We start from the raw sequence: 16752 nt of genomic DNA, 5'->3' as shown, positions 1-16752 counted from the left end.
AAGGCCTTGGAGAAGTCCAGGAACAAACCAATTAAATGAGAAGATTTATCGATTGAATGTGCCGCTTTTTCAATGAAACTCAATAATGCATGTGTAGTGCTATGCTTTTCCCTAAATCCAAATTGGGAATTTGAAAGTATATTATTTGATTTGAGAAAATTAATAGTTCTTTTATAAATAATCTTTTCTAGTATTTTCGACAATGTAGATAACAAAGAAATTGGGCGGTAATTATTTACATCTAATTTGTCACCCTTTTTAAACAAAGGAATGACTTTTGCTATTTTCATGCTCTCGGGAACAATGCCGTTAAGAAGTGACAAATTGAATATATGAGTTAGGGGATCCGCAATTGACGATATTACCCCCTTAAGAAGAAAATTATTGATGTCATCATGTCCTGTACTTTTTTTAGAACTGAAATCAGAAACAATATTAATTATCTCCTGATTTTTATAAGTTGGAGCGAGAAACATTGAACTAGAATTTGGTGGTCCTAAAAATTCAGAAAAGTGTTTTGCTGCGGGAGGAATATTACTTGCAAGATTTTCCCCAATTGAAGAAAAGTGATTATTCAGCATATTGCAAATTTGGCGAGAATCTTCAAAAATGACATCGCCAGATCTAATTTTTGTAATATTGGATTTATTATTTGATATATTCATTGCTTGTTTTAAAATTTTCCATGTATTTTGCATATCACGCTTGTAAAGTTGTAACTGAGTAGTAAAATATCTTTTCTTTTCTAAACGTATAATCTTTGTCAGTGTATTTTTATAATAAGTATATTTAAGTTTGGATTGCTCAGACCGTTTCATTTTGTATTTATAATATAAGTTATTTTTTCTATTTATCGAACGCAAGAGCGATTTAGAAATCCATGGAAGCTTCGGTGATTTTTTGTAGTTAGATGGCTTATCTCTAAGTTTCGGAATATAAGTGTCAAAGTGTAGATTAAAAATATTCATAAAATTTTCAAAGGACAAGTTAACGTCATTACTATAAAAAACACAAGACAAATCAGCATCGTCAAAACTAGCACCCAGACGAGCTATATTTTCGTGTGTTATTCTTCGTTTTAGTGGACGGCTATTGTTATTGAATCTGTCTTTTAAAGAGAAATTAGTCGAAACAGGGAAGTGATCTGTGATATCAGAGAGTAATATGAAGGAATCGGGTGGGGGAAGAATATTACAGAAAATATTATCAATAAGAGAAGCGGATTCATTGACTATGCGTGTTGGTTTAGATATTAAAGGTAAGTAAGAAGCGGATAGAAATATTTCCAAAAAATCTTGTGTAACATTATTTTGTTTTAATAAATCAATATTAAAATCGCCCATTATAAAGCAATTTTTACTATCAAAAATTGGATTTTTAACCAAGTCAGAGAGATGATCTAGAAATGATTTGATGTTCGAACTCGGAGGCCTGTATATAACACCTATGATAATGTTTTTGCTGTTGGGGATAGTAATTTCAATAAAAAGAGATTCAATTGTATCAGTCATGCTGTTAAGCTCGTCTCGAACTACATAATCATATGATTGTGAAATATATAACGCAACGCCCCCACCCACCCTATTTTGTCTGTTGTTAACTAAAAGATCATATCCATCGAGAGCTAATGGAAGGCTTGTATCATGAGAAAGCCATGTTTCGGTTAAACCTACTACTGAGAATGTTTGCATGGTGGGATTATTTAAAAGTAACCGTAATTCATCAAAGTGTTTGTTAATGCTCCTAATATTAAGGTGTATAAGAGAAAAAGATGAGTTATCATAATCCTTAACAACATTATTAAATTGGTTATGGGTGATGTATTCAGAATATGGACTTTGAAATTCGTTATCAGTGTCAAAATCATAATTCAACTCTTGTGACGAAGAATTAAATTTGTCTTTAACATGGTTTTCAAAGGAGGTAATATGAGGACTTATGTCTGATTCACTCATGTCATTGGATTCTCTATGAACTCATTTTGATATTGTTACCACAACTGGCATTTACCTTTAAAGAACAGTATCAAAAGTTACATGATAGATGATGCAGTTACTGAGTATGTCATGAATATTTTGTCTCATTTCTTGACATAGGATTATTAACAGCAACGATATCATCGGAGGTCTACAAGAACGCCCAGCCAGCATTGTTATATCTTGTTCCATTCACGCTACTCCCATTGCTTATAATGGCTTATCTTAAGGTACGTCATAATCTTCATCGTCGTAATGTTCGAGGGGACAGATCCTTAGGGGGTTGGTATGTTATCATATTTCTTCAACATCTCTCTCAAAGCACATTCTCCTGTGGTAATGTCTCTTCTATAGAACTGAACGTACCTTTTACACTTGGTACTAAATATATCATAAATCCACAGTGTTAACTCCGTAACATTGATCTAATTGATCATCCTAGGATTAGCAATCCTTGTCTTGGTGAGCCCAATCCAAGTCGTTCAGACTTTCTTTCTGACCATCTCTGAATATGTTGTTCAGTTCAGACTTTCTTTCTGACCATCTCTGAATATGTTGTTCAGTTATTATGTTGAGACTGCTTTGAAATAATGTCATTTCTGTTTGTCTCCCTCTCAGGGTGATCTTCGTCGCATGTGGCATGAGCCATTTATCAAGAGCACACAGAACAAGTACATGGAGGTATGACAGGAGAGCAACAAACTGCACGTTGTGTGAAATGAACTCAGATCGGAAATGAAAGAAACTACGCGCATGGAAAGTGAATACGATTGATGGGAGATTCCATCTTGGATTCAGAAGAAATGTTTGCTGGAGTAAAGTGAAATGTTGATATGAACAGAGCGTGAAGATAGATGCACTTGTCAATGTTGCTGGTCATCGCTAGTCCTTGATCAAGAATGTATCTCTGTATATTAGTATGATCAGAGATCGGACGATGATGCCATATCTAAATATTCTTTAGTTTCACGTTTACAAGAACCATCGCTTCGCTTCTTGCTTTTGTCTCAAAAACTTGACTCAGTAGCCACACTTCAGGGAATGTCTGGATCTGTTGCAATTGGTTGGATGTAGTTTTAGAGTCTTCTGGCCGAGAAATATTGAAAAAGGGCAGGGAAAATGATAGTGGTCGGTTTGAATGCTTCAAGTGAGAAAAACATTACAATTGAATGTTTGCGGACAGTGAGAAACATTGTTTTTAATGTTTGATGTAGATGCTGTGACGGGTACGACCATGGTTTGCTTAACTGAAATAATATGAATTTAATAGAATGCGTTTGAAAAGATTTTATGAAAGAGTGATGGATCATTGTTGGGAAGAGGATCATGGGAAGGAGAATCATGACTAGCCGCCACCAGTGATGTCATCATCTATCAGTGTATATGCAAGATAACGTAGAATGATTTTGATTGGTGTATGCTAAGCTTTGATTAGCTCATGGTATTGGTAAAAACTTTAATTGGGTGCCTGTGTATTCAACGGTCAAACTATGTTACATTGGTAGAGAGGTTTATGGGCAGTTAGCGAGAATACTAATCATACCAGATTATAAATACAAAGAGCTTTTGAAATATATGTATGAAATTATGTTGGTGTTTCTTATGTGAGCACCGTATGATGTATAATCATTGTGGCATATAAAAGTTACTGTATGACAATCTGGTAGCCTCAGCTTCAGTAACAGTATCCTGAATTCATAAATGAGGTTCAAATCCTGGAAAGTATCAATTTATGTAAGTGTACTAAAATAAGTGTTAATAAGAGCATTATGCTCATATGTGTGTGCTGAAATCAAGCCGATAATTGGACCATAACATGTTAATGAGTGCTCTTAGAAAAGACTAAGTATTATTTGAATTAACATCATTTTAATCTTATTTATGAATTCAAGCTCTCGATCATGGATGTCACTTTATGTAAAATGATTTTGTAAAAGTTTGATCGAACTGTTTTCAAATTCTGTCATCCTTAATTTACTTTTCATTCTCTGATTACGAGAAATTTCAATTTCTCTTTCTTTTTTTCGATAAAAATAAAAAGTTGAATTATTACCAAATGATCAAGCTACAGTTTGATTGACAAAGGTAGTGAGACAAAAGTAATATTGACTTTCTCACCCTTATCATGACATCATAGCATAAAATCTATTGGTTAGAATAGGTTTGATTGATAGATGGAATGCATTAGTGTATCGGCAATCAAAATCAAGCTTTACATATTTTCTTCCTATACTATTGTTCCTTTCAAATTCCAATTACCAACTCATGATTGTGCTTATGTGTGTTTGTCAATTGTGGTTATGTAATTAACTGGTGAATGTCCAAAGGTAGTAGAATTAGCTTAGAAAAGATTACAAAGTCTCTTAACCCACTATCTTCGCATCATTGATTAATTCCAAAGAATCAATCATTACTGTCATAAAAATCTGAACATGAGTACTTTCTTCTTACATGTAGGTACCTTTATGCTATGGAAAAAAAACAATGATCGGTTTAACCTTAGATTCTATATCTGCTTCCAATTGAAAGAAGCATTATAAAATTGTAACGATGGTTTGAAATCAACTGATTCATTGGTTAGGCTTTTGAAAAGAAGTAAAACAGTGTTGATCGGTTTTACAACTATCAACAATCTTAATCAGCTGTGCAATGTATTTTTTTTTCTTTTTCTTTGTTTTATTTATCATTTACTAAATCAAGAAGTTATCACTTTATCCATGATAGCCTCTTTGATAACTCAACATAAATCATGCTCATGGTTTTGTCACTAGTGTGATTCCAATCCAGTAACCATGACTGACAGAAGATTGACCAGAGGGGGCGCACTTTTCCACAAAACTTGACAAGAAAATAAAATATCACTGCTCAATGGCTATGTTTTCCCATTAAATAATATGACAATTAAAAAATGAAGAAAGAAACATCTGTGGGGGGGGGGGGTGCGAAGGCTCACTGCTCCTCCCCCAGGATCGTCTGATTCTGCTTCTCCCCCCCCCCCCTCCTTATTCTCTCTTTCTCCTCTCTCACCTTCCCTCATTTTGGACAAATGAATGATGTGTTATTGTCATTTGTTTCATTGGACAGACATGTTATTGCCATCTATTTATTTGTATTATTAAATTAAAATGTTTAGAATATGAATGTTTTAAGAACAGAGCAAGACTTGGAGCATTTACATTTTTACTTTTCTTTTCTCCAATTGGTTTATGGCTGTTTCTCATAGTTTTACAGATCTTGTTCAGATTTGAGAACATTGTATCTAACTATTGAATGGATAGTAGGGGGCTTCTCTTTTTCTAAACACTACCAAAATGTGTATTTCCTCTGCTTTTATCATATATTCACTATTAATTCATTAGACTTATTTCCTCAAAATGCATTATTTTACTTTGATTTGTTAGATTATGTTCTCTGTAAACTTCTAATTCAAAGTTCAGTTGCATCAAGACTCCGCTCAAAAAAAGAGTTGTGATTTAGCCAACCAATTTTAACTATATAGAAAGCCATTGATGTCATAATTCTTCCTGTATATGCACCGTCTGTATGTAAACAAAGAAGAGAATGGTTATTGATCAAAACAATGACACAGTACAGGATGTTACATTTAGAGAACACTTTCAAAGAACCTATGTATTCCAAGTTTGGATTAGATAAATCATAACTGCTTGTAAGACAGGGTACAGTAAGAGAAAATCATGTAATATTTCATGCAAGATAATCCGAACATTGCTCATCATTCTCTTCTAATGTTTTCTCTTAATGCTTATGGGTTTCATTTCTTTTCAGATTTAGATCAAGGTAAAACCTACCAAGCCTTGAAGAAATGTAACAGAGATGTTTATCAATCATACAAAACTCTGTGACATGTTGAACATACATGAACAGTTTTAATTGATTCAATATGATTGTGACTATCTATCAATGGCTGCTCTACGATAGAGTTTGCCAGCTTGAGATTTATCTGGAATTAATCACAACTCTTTAATATTTTGGAGAATCATGAACAATCATGTTGATTTGAATGAAAATGACTTTCAGGCTTCTCTATCAATCTGATTTGATTCAATATGGTAATATTCTAATCATGTTGGTGGTGAATAGTTAAGCACTAAATGTTGCACTAGTGTGAATCTCAAGTAGTCTTTATCTTGTAGTTTTTGTACTGTATAAAATATTTAAAGAAAAAATGATGGTATATAAATAAATCCAAACTCAGCAGTATTTGTGGATGGAGATCATGTAATCGAATGGGTATAAATATTTTTTTTCTTTTATGATCATTGTTGACAAAATGTGGTTGTGTGCAGTTTATATGCCCAAACTTACATACACCCAGTGAAAATAAAATGCTGATCTTGAAAATGTGTCACAAAATTACGAAATGGCCATCTTGCTTGTTTAGTTCAGTCTTTGTTTCACCCATTAAAGAAAACAAGATTTAGACAGAGAAAGATGATATGAATATTAAAGAAGGTAGAAATGGAAGATGAGAGACATGTGGAGTGGGGGACGGTAAAGTAAGAGAAGTGGAAGGTAGATAGTATAATAGAAGAGATGGATAAAAAAAAGGGAGAGGGAGAAATGGGAGGCATGGGGTAGATAAATGTAGATAAATTTATTTTTAAAACGTAGTTTTTCATGTACACGTGTGTTTGAATGAACGACTAATTTATTTTTCGAATGAATGCCCTTGAGTAATGAATTTACTTAACTGCTTTTTATCCTAAATTTAAATAAATGGAAATGCTTTTGGCATTATTGGTACCTGATAGTATGCAAGTCAAAGTCGGATTTCCATGACGGATGTTACAAATAACTCATCCAACGAGGCTCAAGGTTTTGTTCCCCTTCAAATTTTGAGATTATTTTAGTTTTATTCCTCACTGCACAATCGTCAATGTGAATTTTAGTATGTGTAAAGTTCACAAACATATGTATATTAAGCCCGTCTCACACTGTGCAGTCCGATACGACTTAATTTATTTTCTAAATCACATTTTGCATTAAATATGAAAGTTCCAAAAATAAAAATTACTTTATCTGAAGTTTGGCATAAGGATAAAGGATAATTAAATCATAATCTTGCGATGCGGCAAGCCCTGTTGTCGGAGTAAAGTCAAAATCGGCTTCAAGTTGCAGCCGATGATGACGTCATCATGATTTGGAACTGAATTTGCTTTTATTCTTACATTGAGGCTCGAACTACATTGAATTTTGATTTCAGTAGTCCTGCAACTATTCTGACCTCGGATAGCTAATACTTCATTGGTTGGATTGTTCATGTCAAATGTTATTATGATTTCTTTGAAAATCGGATCGCAACAAATCACATAGCGTGAGCCGGGCTTTATATGTAGACCTAATATATATATATATACAATGAACATAATTTAGGAATTCATTCAATTGTAGAACAGAGTATTTAAAAATAAAGAAAACGTTCCCTTGATAAATAATACCACTGAAAAAAACTTGCTTTAAAAAGCAAAAAAAAAGAGGCATAGTAATAGTAAGTTTTAAAAAAATGAAACATTATTGTACACGCACATTCAAATTATTAGAGTAACACAAAATAAGACACATCTGATGAAAAAATAGAAATATCAAATAATAGTAATTACAGTCAAGAGGGAGCTTTTTAAGAGATTTTCAAAAATGAAGTTAAATTTATGTGGTCCTGAAATTAAAACAGCAGGAAAACTAAAGCGTAAAGTTTGTTTAATTAAGGCTGAAGAAAATTTAAATGAATGAAAATCGTTATTATGTTCGAGTGTTATGTATTGCTTTTATCTGAAACATCTTTAAAGCAATCAAGGTTAATAAATTTTAAAAATAAAAAAATGTATGCAATCCTCAACATTCAGAGTGTTGTTCGTTTTTGTTTTTTAAATCACAAGCGAAGGCCAGAGCTCCTTCACACAAATGCAACACAGTTATATTTGATAAATGGCTCGTCTCTTTTACAAATTGCACTAACAACAGTGATCCTGATTGGGTATTGCATCATGAGCTGAAGGTCGTGGGTTACATCCCTGATTTATAAAAAATTATTTAGTTCAGTTTATTCGTATTTCATTCAAGTTCATCTTGTCAACATTAAACATTCCATCGAGAAAAAATAAAATCGTCTATATACACCAATAGGCCCTATTAAAAAAAATAATGCGAAAAAGTCTACTGAAAAACTAAGCTGTATAACCTGCCAAATAGAAATTTGAATACAATATATGTACATGTATGATTAAAAACAAATAAATCAAAGCAAAGCAATTAAATACAGAAAAACACTAAATGTATTTACACGATATACAAATATATACATTTAAGAAACGCTCAAATTGAAGAAATTTCAAAGAAGACTCAATCATTCCACTATACCTACTTCATTCCGTCAGATAGTGAAACATGGAAGGAAACTAAGTGGAATAATTGAGCCTTATTCAACTTTTTATTGCATATATTTTCTTATTTTCTTTCCATGATGGAGAAAACCGGGCCTTCTGATAGAGCATTTTCATAACTGGCTACCTGGCTAAGTGAATTATTATTATTGCTATGATAATAATTATTATCATTATAAATACTGCAATTAGTATTATTAATATCATTATTATTATTTTTATTATCATTATTTTTCAGGGATATATGGCACAATAATTGAATAACATATCCATTTCATATGCTTTAAAACTCCCGACCAAAACAAGAAAAAATCAGATAAAAATAGATATTGCTCATGTTTGTTAATTGTAAAAATAATTACATAAGGATTCGACTAAGTGTAAGTCAATAATAGAATAAACTTTCATAATCTTAAAATGCGAGACTAAAAATCCACTTTATGTCACGTCTAACTAATCTAGTGAAGTTGTCAAAGAAGAATCGTTCAAACAGCATGGTCATGATCGTAAGATTCGAGGACTACTTCATTAATACTATGTGAGCTTGTTTTCTTGACCATCCCTAGATCTCCTGCCGATTCAATAGAATTCTCAGTTGTCAATGGTCCGGGATCAGCGGGACCGTCAACGTGCTTGCCTTCGATGGCGCGCTCGTAGAAAAAGCTTGCTTTGTCGACGATGTCGGGTAGAGCTGAAAGATTCACCTGTGATAATAAAAAGATTGAACAACGTAAGAATCAACTCCACGTTGTTAGAGTTGTCATTTTCAGAAAGATTTTGTTTCCTGATCAGTTATCATGAGACGGGTCATGAGAAACACTGGTGAACAGACGAGTGCATGGGGCAGGCCCATTGGGCAAAGCCCCCTAAAAAAAAAGAAAGAACGAAAATACCGATAAAAGGTGCGGAGGTGAAAGAGAAGGAAGAGGGGAAATGAGAGAGGAAATAGAAAGATGAGAAATATTTTCTGGATATCCAAAATCTCTCACAAAATAAGATTTTCATTTTTAAGAAAGTTGTTGCTTACCCTGAAGAATCCATTGAAGGGTGAGTCGAGATCAGCGACCACGTAACAGAGGATAGTAATACTAAATACAGTCATTATACACATAGCAAGCTCCATGCGATACGATTCAGCCTGAATGGAATAAGAAATCATAATAATCAGAAATGTCATTATTAAAAGGAATCGGATAAAAACAACACATCAAGAAGACAAAGTACTGATCCCATATTTCTGTCATAATTTAAAAGTTCGAAAATTTGAGAATAAAAAGTCTGGATGATGAGGATTTTAAAAAAAAAGAGAATGGAAATGTAGGCAGAATTGACCGACAAAAAAAGAACCTCCCAAGACTTACAACAATGATAGATTATCAATTTCTTGCATTATTGGAAAAGCAAGTTATATATAAAACAAATTGCAAAGTGAGCGAAATAAGAGGATTTAATAAGCAAAGTTTTGATATTACATCAAGAAGAAGAACACCGAAGAAAGCAAAGAATCCAAGAGCTTCAAGGAAGAGCCATTTCAATGGATGAATCCGGGTCATCATTACTTCATATCTCTCTGATGAATCCGAGTTTAATCCAACCACGTGATCCATTAAACTATCCTAAAGAAACAACAATAAAATGAGACACGAGAACAGTTAAACAGTATAAAAAAAAAGATAAAATAAAGTATTCATAGGATTTTTTTTAGAATACGATATAGGCTTAATGCATGACAATGACGAATCCCTTTGGTGATAAACCCCCCCAAAAAAAAAAAAAATTAATCAAATCATTAATTAAACAGATAAATAATGAATAAATTCATGGATGAAATTATGAATGATAGGCCGATGAAAGCAATAGAAATACAAAAATAAACATTATCAGAAAAGAAGTTAATGGGTGAAACAACAACTAATTATGAAAGTAAAAATGAAAAACATTGTGTCGACTATACGACAATGAAATGACTTGTAGTGACAGTCTAAAGAGGCTTTAAGGCATACAGGCAAGGTAACCTGAATAAAAGGAGATGTTTTTTCGGTGAGAAGAGCAGGAATAAGAAAGATGTCAAGTACAGAAGATTTTTTTTTTAAGTCAGAAAGAGAAGTGAAAGAAAGAATATGGAAAGTGAGAAGATAGAGCAGAGATTGAGAAAAATAAAGACTAAAGCCCCAGAGTACAGATTAAAAGCAGTGCGAGAATGCTCAGTAGGCCTATATTAAACAAAATAGGCCAAGTGGGTGTTTCATAAACCTGTTCGTAAGTTAAGATCGACTTTAAAAACGAGTCACTGGTGAATCTTTCTTACGCGCTTAACCATCGCCAATGAATATAACATTTACCACAAGAAAGGATCACCAGTCTTTTTTAAAGTCGCTCTTAACTTACGAACAAGCTTTATGAAACACCCACCAGCATATTTACTCACCAGAATATGTCTGTCCAAATGCCACTTCTTTTGTCTTGCTCCAGAATTCCTTAAGATAGGAACGATCTATAAAATGAGAAATATCATGATGATAGGCCAATGGTGATCTTGTTCGACCAAATCCAAGCCACATGAGGCTTTTGACGTAAAACCTTGATGATTTTGTTTTCAATCCTCATTTTACTTTATTAGAGAAATGAAATTCTTTTTTTTTTCTTCAAGAAAAATTAACTGTTCAAACATTTCCAAGTTGATTTTATTATTACGAGTCAATCTAAATAAACGAAAAACATATTCACACACGTGCTAACTAATTTGGAATATGGGTTCTATTCCAACTCATTTTATATAATTGAATAAACTAAGTAGACATAAGTCTTGGGCCAAACTGATATCTCTGCGAAAGGATTGCCAAGTGACGTAACTTGGCAACTATATTTGCATTAATAATCATGGAATTATAGTATGATTTTCAGGATTTTTTTGTCTTATTCGACAAAATACCCTTTTCCAAACATTTACTTTTCATAGCCTTTATCTAAGCAGCTGAAATAAAGGTCGGGGAAGGTGCTTGATTGAGAAGATTGGATCTTCGGATTTTGATGATTTGATTGACTTGTTTAGTTTGACTCATTTCACACAATGCAGCGAGAATGATGATAATAAAAAAAAAGAAAGTCTGAATTAAGTAATAGAATACAAAGTATAAAGGCGGACTATCCCAAACAAAATCAAACAAACAGAAGCCAACGCTGAAAATGTCAATGAAATCGGATTTTAAACATTGTATGTACCTGAAAACTCAGAAGACTTCATTTTTGGCAGATTTGACAAAGAGGACTAGTCTTCATTGAACAGGAATGTTGCAACATAGTGAAAGGTGTGACGTCATTTCTCTCATTAACAAAGTGGAAGTTTTACACTGTTAAAGATTCGCTTAATTTCACAAAGCAATAATTCCTACAAACAAGCATTAGAATGCCCCTCTTCAGGTCTAAATTTCAAAAAATTTCAGCTCGCGCTTCGCGCTCGCATTATTTGATTAGTGAGATGCGTATGATATACGACCCACGGTACGCCACTGATCTAATGCACTAAATCAGTTGTCAATCCAATTTTCTAGTTCTTGGAGGAAAAAAATTGAATAAACCTAATTTCATATAATAAATTACAAAAGAACAAGTGGGGATGTGACATCATCAGCCCACCTCATGAATATTCATGACATGTTTTCACAAAATATTGCTAAATTTTAAAATTCAATAACTTTGTTATTTTGTATCCGATTTTGATGAAATGTTCGGCATTTTACTCAGTGAATTCTACTCTATTTATTAAGCTATAAATATTTTCAGCCCTGACCATCCCTTTAATATTTTCAACCACCCTCACCCTCCAGATTTGTCCACTGCAGAGGGCGCCCTCGTAATCTTCTGTGCTTCCTTTACAAACGCCTTGAATCTGACGAATTATTGTGACTGCTTCATCTTTCACATACCGATAGATCTATATTTAAAAAATAAAAAAAAATGATGATGTCAATATCAAGGTAACACTCTATGCAACTAAACTAACAATGTTTAGACCTTGACTGATTTGTTAAATTTTCAATTTTATTATTTCTATTCATTTACATTAGCAATAGTTTTATTTTAATTGTTATCATTGTTATTATACTCATACTGCACATTTTTCTAGTAGACCTAAAGTGCTTACAAACAAAATAATAGAATGCAATTATGTTATTTTAAAACTAAACTGTACGAAAGAGGTTGATTTTTAGAGCCTTTTGGAAATTTGCTAGTAATAGAGTACAGTATACACAAACATTTTTGTATTTGAGGGGCGAAAAATGTATCTGATTCAAAAGTTCAATCCCTGATTTGACAAATAAACAAGTTTAAAAAACTTAAACATTAATCATTCAAATCAATAAATGTTCATTACATACCAGTGCCTTCTCCTTCAGTGTGATATACGTCAGATGTGACGTCATAACGAGAATCTGGTCGAGTTTGGAGACTTCTCCCGAGACGATGCTAACGAGTGAACGTTGTTTCTCCATCGCAGATTGGTAAGAAAAACCAAAAGATGTTCTGCCAAAACAATCAGGGGCGTAAGGTACCAACAATAATATGAGTGACGCAATAATATGGCGAAAAGGGAAAAATGTCTTAAAAAGTCGTGAGCGAGAAAAAAAAGCCGACCTTTTCAAAATGAAAATCTAATTTTGCGTTAGAAAAGGAAAAAAATACCGTTTATACTCAAACTTTTCTTCCATTTCTATTTTTTTTCCGTTAGTCTTGGAAATTGTGGGTATCCATTACCCGCCCCTCCCCATCAGCATGTTATATGTTAGTGTATGAAACGATTAAGAGTTGGTAGATTCTTGTCGTAATCATTTATGGGAGCGGCAGGTGTAGTTGACTTGGGATCTTAATTTTTGTGAAAAACTTTTACAAAATCATAAAAATAGTTTTTATCATACGTGAATCCAATCAGAGGGCGTTAATTAAAATGTCTTTACAAATTTATTTCATATCCGCATTAACATAAAGTATTGCATTCATCATCGCATAATCGTTTAAACTTAATGTCACTCAGTGATATGTATACATTTCACTTATAATACACTGAGTTACAATATTACATTGTATTTTCTTTTTATGTACTTATTTTTGTTTTCCTATATAGCATCAGAACATTGCGTTTATTTTTTGCCAGTGATATTTAATAACTCCGATTTACTATCACATTTATGAGTTTCATGATTCCATTGTTGCTTTTGGAATCATGTTAACAAAGCATTTTAGAGTTACCCTGTATAAAAGCAAAATTATAAACTTACTTTATCACTATTATTATTATCATCATTACTGAAGCCTTGTACTTACGCATAAACCAAACCGGCAGGCATGAGAAAGCAAGCTATATATGAAATGGGGAAATAAACAGAAAGAGCATATTCATTCATCTATTCTTTATTTTGGCTTTCTAATCGCTATACTTCTTACAATTTGTATCATCTCTTAGAAATGGTTTTTCTTGTACTCATTTTTTTTTTCATCCATTCAAGGCTAAGTTAACAAAAACATGTATGTAATGATATTACATTTGCTGTACCACAATCTCATAATTCATGGGGGGGGGTGATCATTCTAACATGCTGGGCCATTGTTATGAATTAAACTTCCAAAAGACATCCGCAATATTTCTTGTCTCACCACTTTCATATGTTCTCTGAAAACCTGTTTATTCACATGAGTTTTTAAGTAATTATTATTCCCCCTCCCCCTTTAGTAGGTTTTCAATTTCTTCTTCTTTTATTTATTACGCCAAGAGCATCTTTTAATGATGGATACCTGCATATTTAATATGGAATAATAAAATAGCTTAAAGGCTTGTTTGGTAAGTATGAACAATGCCCCCCCCCCAAAAAAAAAAAAAAAAAAAAAAAAAAAAAAACATTAAACATTAGATTCGTGATGAAATGGCCTATATTCCTTGTATTTCTCCCAATTCAGATTCTTGTGTAACTAAAATGCCAACAGGAACGCATTATTATATTCCCAAAAAAGTTTGGTATATATTATTATTTTGAAACTACATCCATTATTAAGTGTCATGAGAATTGCATACATTAAAATATTAGGATATGGAAGTGCATTTAATTAATTGAATAAGAATAATTTATATCGTTTATGATTCAGAGAGGTAAATAAAGATATTTTCCTTATGATGATGGCGGTAGTCTTACCGATGGCGTCATTGATGTCGGGTACGCCCTCGGGAAAGTCCCCCGGAGGCCAGAAGAAACGAGCAACAGGAGAATAGATGTAAAGAACAAGTGGGCAGAATGCTAGAGAGAGGAGAGCAGGTAAGGCTATACGACACAGCGGTAGAGGGCGGTTGAAAAACAACTCCATACTATGGATCGTATCGATGTCAGACATACTCAAAACTGAAAATAAAATACAACGATTTTCTCTTGTTTTTATTGCTATTTTTAGATAAAGGAATGTTAAATCGATTTCACGGCTAATCACAAAGACCATGAAGACCAAGTCCAATGAAGATAATAGTATACCAAATATTCAATTTTTATGAGTGTGCAAGTTTTTTTTCTCCTTCTTTCTCTAACACACACACACCCACACGCACATCCTCCCTCATCCCTTCTTTCACAATCCCCTTTTTATCTCCCTTTTCCCTATCTATTTTTCCCCATATCAATCTCTGTCTTTCGTTTATCTAAAGTAGATGTAAAGATATCACAAACAAGTCAACTCGAAGAAGAAGAAGAGGGTAGAATCTGTGGCTGTATACCCCCTCCCTCCCCCAATAGATCCCCTCACTCACTCTCTTTCCCACACTCTCTGCATGCTCTCTGTCATCCAAATTTTATATCCCTTCATTTTAATTTCTATCCATCTAACCTTTATCTGAAGTAGATGTAAAGTTAGAAACAAAACGAATAAACTATATGAAAATAAAGTTTAACCCTCTACCGTCTTTCCCTTCCATTCTTCTCATTATCGTGTGTAATCCCTTTCCCTTACTCTATCACTCTCGTTTTGGTATCACTTCTGTTGATTCCTTTCCAATATGGCATGCATACATCACGTCTGACCCCCCCCCCCCCCCTCTTCCTCAACCCCTCCCTCCTTCCTGACGCTGCTTAAACATTTTAACTATTCTTGCTATTACAATTATCTAAATATCGTAGAATCATGACAATATTTTTCTTACAAGCATATTTAGCTGCTTCTCTCATCTCTTGAACTCCCGCCATCTCAGCACCCCCGAATCTTGCGGATAGATCCCGGAGACTGGGCTGCGTAAAGTAATCTTCAGTTAGTTTTCTTTCTGCATAACGGTCTCGTCTTAATTGTGCCTTTATCATGAGTACACCCAGACCTGTCGAAATCAGAATAAAATAACTATAAGGTTACCCCCTAGCCACCACTTCCACCTTCGCCATCACCACGACAAGATCCGCATTTCCAGTTGCGAAACAGAGGAAGAGATGAAGAAGATAGTTTAAAGACGAATGGGGAATGAAAATATGTATATATATCATTCTTGATCTTGCTTATCATTGTCTTTTCACTTTTGAAAAAAAATTTGATAACTAACAACTCTATAGAATAAGGACGTTATACATGTATTATCTAATCCACGATCAATTCGCTCGCGGAAATTACCCCCTCCCCCATAGAAGTTGCTATCAGTATCTGAATCAATAGGCCATTTAGCATTAAAAGGTCGTCCAGTTTAGTTCAATGTGACATCGCAAAATTACGATTTCGAATTACAGAATAGGCCTATCAAGAATGTTTTCTTTCTTACCAGTCATAATGACAAGCATTAGAATAAATGGCGGAATAACTATCTCTGCGCCGCTTGGCGTACCGCCTGCTTCAGAATAAGACTGTGGTTCATCTTCGGGTTCCGCCGTCGGCCCTTCGGCTTCGGCTGTCGGCTCATTCTCGGGCTCACTAGTCGCCTCGGCAACGGGTTCGGATGTTGGTTCGGGAGTTGATGCTATGGCAACAGGTAATGTATCGAGTATGAGGAATACAATGAGCGGTGTTGCTATCAATAGTTTCCATGCGTCCAACCGGATGAGTAAATGACGTAATCGCCAACTGCAAAAACAAAAACATAACAAAAAATATGTAGAAAAATGAAAAATTGAAATTATAATATTATTGAATGTTACACACAGTCATGTTCCAACCATAATTTGCCAAATGTTACAAACACTTGTGTATAGATGGGAGCTTGAGGAACTGGATCCTTTAAAGTTCCACGACCGAGAAAAAAGGGGAAAAGGGATAGGAATATGATGAATTATTGAATAGTTTTTAAAATGATATATCAAAATCTATGACCAAATTAGATTTTCATATGAAAAGGATTGAAGTTTTTGTGCGCTCACGATTTA

At 33.6% G+C, this 16752-nt stretch overlaps 2 protein-coding genes across 2 annotated transcripts in view; one reads left to right on the top strand and one right to left on the bottom strand.

Moving 5' to 3' along the window:
- Window positions 1-4591, top strand: part of LOC121409313 (signal peptide peptidase-like 3) — a 75958-nt gene extending 71367 nt beyond the window's left edge. The window contains exons 10-11 of the mRNA XM_041601238.1: window positions 2097-2206; window positions 2595-4591. Of these exons, the coding sequence (XP_041457172.1) occupies window positions 2097-2206; window positions 2595-2663 (179 nt within the window). The 3' untranslated portion in view covers window positions 2664-4591. The remainder of the gene's footprint in view (window positions 1-2096; window positions 2207-2594) is intronic.
- Window positions 4592-4650: 59 nt separating this feature from the next.
- On the bottom strand, window positions 4651-16450 carry LOC121409312. Its single transcript, XM_041601237.1, has 10 exons — window positions 16155-16450; window positions 15555-15722; window positions 14563-14766; window positions 13700-13733; window positions 12757-12901; window positions 12198-12311; window positions 10806-10871; window positions 9850-9993; window positions 9405-9515; window positions 4651-9081 (listed from the first exon to the last, which is right to left on the bottom strand). The coding sequence occupies exons 1-10, from the start codon at window positions 16171-16173 to the stop codon at window positions 8863-8865; spliced, it is 1224 nt and encodes a 407-aa protein (XP_041457171.1). The 5' UTR covers window positions 16174-16450; the 3' UTR covers window positions 4651-8862.
- Window positions 16451-16752: the final 302 nt, after the last annotated feature.

The sequence above is a fragment of the Lytechinus variegatus genome, chromosome 2 (genome assembly GCF_018143015.1).
Source record: "Lytechinus variegatus isolate NC3 chromosome 2, Lvar_3.0, whole genome shotgun sequence".
Taxonomy (NCBI): domain Eukaryota; kingdom Metazoa; phylum Echinodermata; class Echinoidea; order Temnopleuroida; family Toxopneustidae; genus Lytechinus; species Lytechinus variegatus.
The sequence above is the reverse complement of the archived record's forward strand: the minus strand, read 5'-3'. Positions and strand labels throughout refer to the sequence as shown.